Source organism: Ambystoma mexicanum, chromosome 5q, assembly GCF_040938575.1.
Source record: "Ambystoma mexicanum isolate Mex_15411 chromosome 5q, UKY_AmexF1_1, whole genome shotgun sequence".
Taxonomy (NCBI): domain Eukaryota; kingdom Metazoa; phylum Chordata; class Amphibia; order Caudata; family Ambystomatidae; genus Ambystoma; species Ambystoma mexicanum.
Genome location: NC_090933.1, coordinates 416,419,663 through 416,431,845, shown reverse-complemented (window position 1 = coordinate 416,431,845; position 12,183 = coordinate 416,419,663). Strand labels below are relative to the sequence as shown.

Here is a 12,183-nt window from a genome sequence, read left to right as displayed (position 1 = left end):
CAACTCAGTTAGCAATAATCCTACCTTTCAGCCACCCAATATCTGGTATCCTCCTAATAGCACGTCAGCTTGCACTGCCCGGCCTATTACACACATGGCAACCTTACGTAAAGTAACCTTAACTATGACTACCTTCCTACCCTTACTTAACACCATAGCACCTACCAGGTTCCTTCCACCTCTTAACCTGCCGTTGCCTTGCTTTAACAGCGACTCAGCTGATAGTGGCCAATGCCCCATCTCCCCATTACAATGCGCTCGCACCACAAAGCGCAAACTGACTCCCACAACCACCACTAGAGCTAACACTGAACTCAACAATACTACCACTACCCCAATACCACAAGTAACCTCATCCTCGGGTACTATCACACCCACCCCTTACGTACCTCTCATCAAAGGAGCACACATTAATGTGAGATCACTCACTGCCCACGCCTATGACATACCGTACCTCATCACCTCCAACCAAAATGATTTTCTGGTTACATTCAGCAGCAGGGCAATCTCTGTCTCTAGCTCTCCCAGAGAACTACACCATTATCAGAGCAGACAGAGATACCAGCAGAGGTGGTGGAGTTGCATTCATTGCTAAAAACCAACTAGGCCTTAGAGAGATTACGAAAGAACCCTTCTCGTCAGGTGAACTTCTCTCAGTCAAACTCCTGTTGTCAACATCACGTACTCTCTCGCTATATCTTTTATATAGACCCCCTGGCCCAATCTCCTTCTTTGTGGAAGACATCACTCTCCTCCTCTCGCGTAACATCCAACCTTGCTCCCAAATTGTGATACTGCGAGATTTCAATTTTGGCCTTCATGTTAAGAATGATATCAATGCAACAGCCAGGGAGAATACTCTCTCACTGCTTGGTTTTGAACACTGTGTCAGCGGCCCTACTCCCAACAAGAGAAGAATCTTGGATTGGCTGGCAGGCATAAATTGCACTACTAAGGTCACTGCTAACTCGCCTTGCGCTTGGTCAGACCACCACTGCAGCTCCTTTACCATACAGGACAGCTTACATCCAAACTCTGTCATTTTAGCCCCACGGGTCCGGTCTAGAAATACTCGTAACATGACTGCAGATAGCCTTTTGCCCTTGCTACAACCCATTACCGATCCTGTTAATGGCTCAGACAAGGACACATCTTTGTTCGTGGACTTGTATAACCATACCTTACTACAGGCCTTAAATAAAATTGCTCCGTTAAAAATAAGAAAAGCTAAACCTATAGCCCACCTAAACAAGTGGTTTTCCACGGATTTAAAAATCCTACGCAGCTCTAAAAGATCCTCTGAAGCCCTGTGGTAAAACATACCATGTGACTTAAACAAGGAAAAGTTCATAACTGCGGCTTCCATATATAAAGCCGCCATGCTTAATACCAAAAGAGAGACTTACAACATTAGAATACAAAATGCTAAATCAGGCTCCAAAGAACTATTCAACATCCTTATGGATTTGGAGCCTCCTGTTCTACCCTCTGAATCTTGCACCAAAAATGCCTCGTGGTGTGCCAATATCAAAAAACCTTACTTGAAAAAATAGCACTGTTGCAATCCAAAATAGCCAAAAAGCAAATCTCAGCGAGCCTCATGACTTACCGCCCATCCCGGGGCCCCCCCTTCCAATTCTCACCGTTATCCACTTAGAAGGTAGAAGACAACATAGCCAGCCTAAAACCCTCTAAATGTCAGGGGGATATTTGCCGAACCACTTTCATAAAGGGAGCAGCAAAGGATCTCGCTCCGTTCATCACTTCTCTGATCAATGCATCCTTTGAATCCTGTGCAGTCCCAAACAATCTCAAGGAGGCATGGATCATGCCTCTTCTAAAACCTTGACCCAAATATTCCTACTAACTACAGACCCATAACAAAAATACAATTTCTCCTGAAAATCCTTGCTACAGTAGCATACCTCCAAATCCAAAAGCACCTCGAGGACAACAATCTCCTAGGCCTCCATCAATCAGGATTCAGATCGAGACATGGCACTGAAACGGCCCTCCTTGATCTGAAAATTTAAATGGATGAATCAAAAGACGTCTCCCGGCCTACCCTAGCAAAGAGAAGGCTTCTTAAACCTACCACTGAGGAGCTACGATGGCACGGCATCCGATACAGATGGACTTACCCATCCGCCTCCAGTTTAACATTGTAATTGGTTATTTATAACGCGCTTAATAACCAGAGGTTTTTAAGCGCGTACCCGGGGGATCGAACATGTGTTGCTCTGCCTCATCTTGCTTCCAAGGCGAGCACATTGCCCCCTGAGCTATCCTCCTGAAGATGGGAGATGTTGTGCACACTGTGTTTATGGCGGCAGAAGGGGCCCGACCTTTGAAAATCCCTCTGAGGGAGGAGCAGTGCAAAATGGTACACCCACTGATGGTATACGAGGGGAGGGGTCCTGGTGAGAGGTGCCGGCGGCAGAGAAAAAAAGAAAAAGGAAGTGTTTCGCTAAGGTGGCAAAAGTTAGGCCCCAGTTTCTTTTTCCAAGGTGGGCAGTGACAGAATTTTGTCTCCCATCCATTAGGAGACATGGAGGTCACCAGTCTAGGCATGCCCACAGCCATATAGGAACAATGTTTCACCTTAAGGTATGAGGTGGTAGTTGCTGTGTTGTGGTTTCCACTAGTTTGGTGGACCGTGTTCTACAGTTGTTTTTTCTCACCATAAATGGGCAGTTCTTAAAAATGGGTTGGATGGTACGGAGAAGGGAGATTTTATCTTCCAGAGCAGGCTTCCCTGACTGGCGGATTTCAGGGGGTGGCTGGGAGGTACCCAGGGGGAATAGTGTGCAAATGGGAACAGCTGGTTTGGTGAATGACTTTCAGGAGGACACATCATCAGTATTAATGGTCAGTAGGTCTCACACAAGGGCGACAGGAGCTCTGAGGCGGGCCTGGTATGTCGCAGTCGCTGATGGGCTGGAGCGCTGAGATGGGTTGTAGGGCATTATGGTGATTAATATAAGGACGATTAATACCCGAGGTCTTAACTCCCCGGGAAAGCGCATGCAGCTTTTCAGAAAACTAAACAGGCTCCAGCTCCAGATAGTAGCGCTCCAGGAAACCCATCTCTTAAGAAAGGACCAGGGGCGACTGAAGAATAGATCTTTTCCACACCAATTCCACTCCTTAGCAAACAGTAAAAGGGTGAGGGTCTCACTCCTAATACATAGGGATGTGGGGTTTGTGCATATAGCAACTAGAAAAGACATGGAGGGTAGGCACGTGATATTGGAGAGGGAACTGCAGGCTAGATGGCTTACAATAGTAGTCTTCTACGCCCCTAACTCGGCGCAGGAACCCTTTATGTTTCGCCTGCTAGAAGAGGTGGGAAGGAGGGGGCAGGAGGAAGTGCTTTTAAAGTGTGATATGCACCTAGTGTGGGATGGGACCAAAGATAGGTCAGTTTGGACCACCTTGAAGAGGAAGTGCCAAGTATCAGCCGCACCCCAGCCTCCCCCTTGAAAGGGCCAGAAACTTTTGCGCCAAAATATGTGACGTATGAAGAACAGATAAACCAGCAGAGAGCCGCAGTTGGGCTCTGCCCAGTGCCTATCGGTAGAACAGCACCTATTGGAGAACCGACACCTAAGCAAACCTGGACAGCAAGGTACCAACTGAGAAATCATACCTACAGAAACGACAAAGGGACGTTTGTCAGAATGGAATCTCTCTCTCTCACACACACACACACACACACACACAGGCAATATGATGACCCAAGAATGCTGATAAAGAGACAAAATGCCATGGTTAAGTGACATCTTGGGCCTAAGGTGAAACAGGTGATGTCAAGATAAGGAAACTTATTCCATATGCACAATGAAGACATTAAGCCAGTTTAAACGTGTACATACGCAGGGAACCGCAAGAAGCAAAGAAATCATGAAAGCTTGCTTATGCTTGATAGTAAAATAGATTGCGGCAAGCACCAACTATACATATCTACCTCAAAAGCACTTTCTAGATGAGTGAAAATCCACTACGCACATGAGCAGAATCGAATTTAGTTTACTAAAGGTCTCAAGAGGAGAGGGCTTCAGCTCACAATTCAAGAATTAAAGACAGAGAAATCCTGCTGAAGGTAACCATGCAAGGAAGCCAAGGTTGTGTCAGACTGGAATAGACTAGCAATGCCTACCATTTAAGAAAAGAATAACAAGAGTCTCCTGTTCAGCAAGGCAGATATAAGCCGCAAATGGTAAACGACTGACAGAAGTAAATCAAATACAAGAAATTGCACAAAGAAGAGGCCTATTTTACGGTGTCCTAGTCACGTGGCAAGACAGGCCGAAAGGGATGAGACTTTCACACCTACGCATGGAGCCTTATCATACCCATCCTCCTTAACTTTCTCAGACCAAGAGGGAGACTCAAGGCCAAACTACAAGGCAGTAATTGACACACGGCCACTAAGGTGATGAATGGCTGTAACATAAATTGGAGGAAAGCTGGGGTACAGACTTACTCCCTGCACCTGGCCTCATTATTCTGCATGCTGCTAAGCGCAAGTGGAAAAGTATGTGTGGGCTCAATGCCAACCCAATTATAGTGGACCATGTAATCTAGGGTCCTAGAGAGAGTAGAGCCAATAGGACGTCATACTTTTTGTGGCGTTTAGTGGCCAGTTTGAAGGAAGGGCTTAAATGCCCCACCTGACATTATTATCCAATCCCCTCTCCCCGTTACCATATACAGATATAGTACCTATATTAAAGTAACGTTCCTATAACCAATCGAGTTGCATGTTAGGTTTTTAAGATTACACGTCAATGATGACGAGTTTTTGGTATACGTGATGTTCTTCTGAAATGAATTTGAGTTTAAGCGAGAAGGAAGATAGAGCGGTTGCTGATGTTCATTGAACTCCCTGTTTTCTGTACTTGTCATTAAATGGACTCCCTTTGCTAAACTATTGAGTTGTCATTATTATTTGATGCAAGAGTACGAATCTGCATCCCCATCAATCTCGAGGGTGCTGCTGCTCATCTTAAAGGGCTGTTTGGAGACCCCCAGTTTTATGGACTGGCTGGGGTCCATCCAGTTCAACCCACTCCTCTGTGGGCTCAGCATCGCCTACTCTTAAGGAGTGCATAATTGATCTCAACATGGTAGATGCTTGCCGTACCCTACACCCCGACAGCTCTGCTTACACTTTCACCTCACACGTGCATATCTCTGCATCTCGAATTGACTATATATTGGTCCCAACGGGTATGATGCATTTTAACCTGTCGACAGACATTGAGCCCATGACCCTATTGGACCATGACATGGTGGTAATACGTATGAAGAACTGGTACCAAATCTGCAAGACACGCCAGTGTGGACTTCCACTGGGAACCCTTTGGGATTCGGCTTGCCTAGAATAGTTGAAGAAGGCAGTGCAGGAATACCTTTACAATAACTGGCCGGAGGAAATGGTGAGGGGCATCCACTGGGATGCACTGAAAGTGGTTGTCAGAGGGGTAAACTCAGCGAGCGCGACCACACTGAAGCAGGTACGGGGACTGACGGAAGAACAGCTAATGGGAGAGGTGAAATGGGCAAATGAATCCTTTACCGTGACTCCCGCCAGGCAGCGACATAGGGCTCTGACAGTGGCCAAGAGCCAACTGAGGCTCCTGAGAACCCAAAAATCTGAAAAAAAGAATGCTCCGGGTGCGCCACAAATTCCATGAAGAGGGGAATGTCCCGGGGGCACTGCTGGCTCACCTCCTCGACAACAAACAGGCAAGGCGTTTATCCAATCCTTTGTTGATGCCCAGGGCACAGTGTGGGGGGGTGAGGTAAAGAAGCGGGAATTGTTCCATGCTTTCTACATAGACCACTACACCTACAGTGCCCCATTCCAGGAAGACATTCAGGCCTATCTAGAGGGAGGGGGGACCTGCGTAAGCTGTGTGGAAACAGGGAATATTTGGAGGCCCCGATCGACCCACAAGAGGTTATTCAGGCTATTAAAACCCTGAAACCGAATAAGGCCCCAGGCCCCGACGGCCTTACAGCCAAATTCTATAGACCACTGTCCCAAATACTGGCCAAGACCTTGGCCGACGTGTAGAACTCAGTGAGGAATGGAAGCCACTTACCGGCCTCAATGACGGAAGCACAGGTGACCCTGATACCCAAGCAAGGCAAAGAGCCCAAACGATGCTCATTTTACAGGACCATAGCCCTACTCAATCTGAACTCTCAGATATTTACGAAAATCCTTACCACCAGATTTGAATGGTTCATGACGACCCTTGTTAACCCAGATCAATCAGTGTTTATAAGAGGGGCACAGGGAACAACATAAGAAGGATCATACACCTAATAGATAAATCGGGAAGGAACCCAAATCACACGCTTTTGTTGGCACTCAAGGATGAAAAAGCATTTGACCGGGTGGAGTGGAAATTCCTGTGTGAAGTTTTGCGGAAATTCCATTACAGACCCAAAATGATTCAAATGATCCTCTCTCACTACGAGTCCCCCTCAGCAAGACCTTTGATCAATGGTGTTACTACTGAGCCGATCCGGCTCACTAGAGGCACCAGACAAGGGTGCCCTCTGTACCTGCTCCTGTTCGCGCTCATTATGGAACCGTTGGCGGCACGGGTTTGCACTAATGAGCGTATTATGGGTATAGGTTTTGGGGGTGCACACCATGAACTCAATCTCTTTGCAGACAACACGATTCTAACCCTATCAGACCCCCTGGAATCCCTGAGATACATACAGAGAGAGCTCGAAGGCTATGGTAGAGCCTCTGATTTCAAAATAAATTAGGCCAAATCAGAGGTCCTGGGCCTGAATATCCCCCCCTCGCATGAAGGAGGGCCTCCTGCGGTCATTCCCCTTTGCATGGGCCGTCAAAAGTATTAGGTATCTTGGAGTTAACATAACTAGTAAACCTGAAGACTTGTTTGGGGTCAACCATCCAGCACTAGTGGGGACAATTTGAAAGGACTTGGATCGTTGGGGCGGGCTGTGGTTGGGGAAAATGACACTAATCAAAATGAACATTCTTCCACGCTTTTTATATCTTTTTCAATCAATCCCGGTTTCCAATGCCAGAGTGACGATAGGGACCTGGGGCACAATGTTATTACGTTTTCTATGGAATGGGAGCTCCGCCAGGGTTAATAAGAACACAATACGCAGCGAGGGACAGGTAGGGGGACTTTCTTTTTCCAAGCTCTGGGATTATTATAAAGCCTCGCAAATCCGCCCCCTGGTTGACTGGGTGCAAAAAGAATCCGAGAGGATCTGGGTTAGCATGGAACAGAGCGTGGCTGGAAGCCACATGTGGACACAATTGTGGCTCCCACAGTGCGCCCGGGCGTTAAGCCTTTATGTAAGTTAAGCCCTGTTACAAAGGCCTCTCTTGAGACCTGGGACAGTGTTGGAAGTGAGGGTGGGGCCACCACCTTCCCATCCCGGTTTACCCCTTTTCTGTATAACGAGGACTTCTCACTGGGGAATACTGATGGGGGTTCCGACGATGGGCGGACAGAGGGCCAAATAAGTTGGGAGACTTATTTCTGAATGGGAAAATTCACACATTTGTGGGCTGAAGGGAAGAGGGAGGACTTGAGAAAAACGACAGATTTAAATACACGGAGGAGAGGCACTGGGCTCTTCAACCCGTCAATGTGGCTGAAGCAACAAGAGATCTAACGCAGATAGAACAGGTGTTTCAGAAAGTCATGGGCACTAGGGGCCTAATATCGAAACTCTATGGGGCGATTCGGTCACCTGGAGGGATGGGCTTCGCTCATACTGCAATGCCTGGGAGCGAGATCTGGGTACTAGTGTCTCCCTGGAGGACTGGGAAAAGATTTACAGGGGTAATGGGGTTTAGTTGTGTCTGCGTTTGAGGGAAACCAGATACAAGATTTTGACACACTAGTACAAAACACTGGCCAGCCTCCATCACATCAACCTGAAAAACGATAGGTTGTGCTGGAGGGGTACTAGTGGGGAGGGGACTTTACTGCATGTCTTGCGAAGATGTTCGCTGTTACAAAGCTTTTGGCTCGAGGTGCGCTTAAGGAAATCCTAATGGTCGACTTTCCAGATGACTTGTTGCTGTGTATATTGGGACTTAACAATAACTGGCTGCAGGGCTGTACAGTGCCAGGCCGCAGCCTATCTACGTATCCTTTGCTTGCAAGAGCATTGCCGGTTCTCCACTTGTGGAGAAAGCGGGAGCCCCCAAAAGTCGATATGTAGCTGTATAAAGTCTGGAACATAATAGCTATGGAGAAGCTGTCGGCTAATATAAAAGACTACTTGCTGACTTTCATGACTGCTTGGAATCCCTTCCTGGCCTATATGCAGAAAGACTATAACACCTTCTCATGCCCGGTGAGACTACAGGCGGTGAACTTGACCGACCAGCCCGAACGGTGAAACCCCATGTTTTGGGGCTTACATGCTGTATGTCCGTGGCTATACGGTCACTAGCTGCAATGTTTGAAATGCTTAAATCTGTTTCCCACTTTGTACACTTCTACGGGGGGGAGGAAGGAGGAGGGCTGATTACTAAAATGTAATTTGCTTTACTTGTTCAATTCCGGGTCACCCTGGAGTCTGTCGTGATTAAAAAACTCAATAAAATGTTGTTTAGAAAGAAAAATAAATAGACTGCAGGACTAGCGAACAAACCAGTTCAGATTGCGAATGAATGTTATCTGCTGTGGATTCTGGGCAAACACAGATTTTGAGACAGATAATTGAAGAGTAACTTATTGGAAAAGCCATCCTGCAATTTGATTGCCCCATTTGCACCCAAAGTAAATTACATACTATTATTGCATTCGTTGAACTCCTTGCTTTGTTCATTCATAAATAAAACCTCATTAAATGACCATCAGAGTCTAAGTCTCTCCGATCCCCACTTGGCTTTGTGAAACTACACTGTGGGAAAACATCTAATTTAACAAGTTGAGTATGCAATAACCTTTTGTGTGGGCAATGCAGTTTGAGTCTGTTGGCACGCAATGCAGTGTAGAGGTGCAGTATGTTTGCTTCTAGCTGCATCACTGATGCAGAGGCGCAGGGTAGCATAATGAAGCAAAGAGTACATTATGTATCGGCCATCATTACAAATACAAGTACCATAAAATAAAATATGCTTGCACTGCTTGTTTGTAGAAGTCAAAATTGTTTGCTATGTGTCTCAAGCTTTTCAGCAATGTCAATTTCTGGTAAAACCTTTGTGTCTTCACAGACAGGTGCTCAGAGTTTGATAACCTGCATTTGATACAATCAAATTATTCTTTCCTTTAGTCTGCATTCAATACAACAGAGCGTTATTTGCTTTGGTTGTATGGGCATAGGATTTCTTACCTTCAACATGTCCAGAGAAAGTTGATGTGCAGGAGGATAAATGCTCTCTAGAGAAAGCAGCAGACATGCCTAGAACAGAAACCATGAAACTAGTAAATGCTTCAAACTGAAAGTTTACAATGTATGGATCTAGGTTACTCTTCTGCATTAAAACAAATAGGAAAAAGAAGAACACATTACTTACCTTTGATAATATTCTCTCTGATGGACTAGCTTTTCCTCCCATAAACTCCTCACCTTAGAAATATATCCTCCAGCATCAAGCTGGCTTCAGATTTGCTTTCCAACAACCAGGGGGTGCGCTGTGTCTCCATGTTGGCTCTGCGTTGTTGGTACCCGAGGCTCTGGGTTTGTTATCATGGGTGGTATGTATGGAAACAGCTTCGCCCTATCACTTTCCCTGCACTCATCGGCTGAGGGAGTGTAGAATACCAAGACGTTACAAACTATCCACAAGAGGGTTAGACTGGGAGGGTGATGACAAATCTGCTGGAGGCAGGACTAATCCATGAGAACGAATATTACCAAAGCAGAAGAGCACCTGGTTGGAAGAGGAAAGAGGCAATCCCGCCTACACCAAAGCACACGCGAGCACTGAATGACCGAAGTGGGCATCCTGACCGAAAACAAAATCCAGGCAGTAAAGTTTTGCAAATGTTTCTAGAGAATCCCATGTAGCCGCCTCACAGATATCCACAACTGGGACAGTACTCTGCAAGGCAGAAGTAGCCTCCCAGCCTCTGGTAGAATGGGCGCTGAGACACTCAGCAGCCTCCTTGTTGTCCAGATCACAGCATTGAGAAATGCAAAGGACAATCCACCTGGGCAGGGCCTGCTTAGTAGAACAAATTAACTAACTCGTGGTAATGTTCTTTCTTTTTTGTTGTTGTTCATTAATATGATTATTATAAATTAATACATTTAAAACATGAGTAATAAATACAATTTTAAGAATAATATTTGAACATAAATAAGATTTTAAATAACTATATAATAATAATGAAATTGAAGTAGCGTAAACAATTTGGACGAACTGGGTAGACAAACTAAATGAGACAAAAAACAAGGGAGAAGAAGAGGAAAGGGAATATCATTTCGAAAATACATAGTAATAACAAGACAATGTAAAAAGTAGTTAATCAGAACCGTTAAGATATTGAATAAAAATGTCAGATTTTCTGTAAAATGTATGAAGACAATATTTTACTGGAATCTTTCAATTAGAGGTAATTAAATGAAATGCAATGCTAATAAAAAGGTTAAATAGACTAGGACATTCAATTATTTGTAAATATGGGTTCCCAGTAGGACCAATCATTAGGTTGCAAAGTGAAAGAGATCCTTGAAAATGAAAAATCTTTTGACGGCAAACCTAAATCTTGGACCAGAACGAATGAACACATTTACAGTTGTCGATTAAATGGAAGAAATCTGCATTGGGAAGATGACATGACCAACATTTATTTGATGAATTATTAGCAGCTTTGGCAAATCTTGAGGGAGTAAGAAATGCACGATTCAAAATAAAGAAAAGAGTATGAGTAAGATTGGCAGCTTCTAAAGAATAATACAGTTTCTAAATATCGGCCTACATGTCTGAGGAGGGTTGGACATTCCAGGCTAACTCCGACTGCCTGATTAAAGTTCTACCGAACAGTTTTCTACTATACAATTAATTTAGAAAGGAGTAAAGCTTGGTAGCTTTGATGGAGGGTTTGTATAACACGGATAACAGCAGTGAAGGGGATTTTTTTACTTAATGTAGGTAAGGATTTGGTTAAAGAGTTAATAAGAGATCGATGAACGGTGCATCCGGGATTACTGTAATATTATGAAATAAATGTTTTATAAGTTTAATACCCAAAGAGTTCCATCTATTAAAGATATTTGAGTCTGATTTGTTAGGAAAAGATGTATTAAACCAAAAGAAAATATATCCCATATCAGTTTGAGACAAAGAACTAGTTGGGAGTTTGTTCCAGATTTAAAGAAATGTAGGGAGGGAAAAGAAGTGATATTTGGGCAAGATATGTCTAAGAGAAAATGAAAAAGGGTAAGTGGAGCAATTATATTGGCCTCAATATACATCCATGTAATTTATTTTCACAATAAAAATATTAGGATAATTGTTCGAGAATAAAGGCTTTATGGTATAATAGGAAATTGTGGAATGTAACACGCCCAGCAAGTCTAGGTTTATTTACGACAATTCTTGGAGTCTTTTGGTTCCATAAGAATTTTGAAAGCAAAGAATTAAGTTTTTTAAAATAATTAGATGGTAAAGATATAGGAATCATTAAAAGAAAATAAAAAATGGTAGGACGGGTCATCATTTTGATAGAATCAAGACGTCCTCACCAAGATAAAAAAAAAGTGGTGATCACTCAGCTATCATATTGTTAACTTTCTCAAACATAAGATTAGCATTAAGATCAATAGTAGTGTTAATGTCCTTAGCAATATGTAAAACAAATGATTGAATATACAAAGACTGCCATGACATTCCAAAAAGCGGAGTGTTAGAAAAAGTGCATGCATATGTGAGTGGCAAAAATTCAGACTTGTCAAGGTTTAATTTGTACCCAGATACTAGAGAAAACTCTTGTATTGTAGAGATTAAGTTTGGCATAGAAGAGGTGGGGTTAGATAGGTATGATAAGATGTAATCTGCATAAGCAGAACTTAACTTCAATATTACCTAAAAGAATACCCTTTATGTTTACATTTGATCTGATAGTCGGTAAAAGAGGTTCAAGGGCTAAATTAAACAGTAATGGAGAACATGGGCAACCATAGTGTGTGCCTCTTGTTAATTGAAAAGAAGGA

The 12,183-nt window shown here is 44.0% G+C and overlaps 1 protein-coding gene across 4 annotated transcripts in view; it reads right to left on the bottom strand.

The window, feature by feature from the left end:
• The window catches only part of RMC1 (regulator of MON1-CCZ1), a 1,737,150-nt gene that overhangs the window by 206,735 nt on the left and 1,518,232 nt on the right, over positions 1 to 12,183 (bottom strand). For all 4 annotated transcript variants that reach the window (XM_069620905.1, XM_069620903.1, XM_069620904.1 and 1 more), the window contains one exon: positions 9,358 to 9,426. In XM_069620905.1, the coding sequence (XP_069477006.1) occupies positions 9,358 to 9,426 (69 nt within the window). The remainder of the gene's footprint in view (positions 1 to 9,357; positions 9,427 to 12,183) is intronic.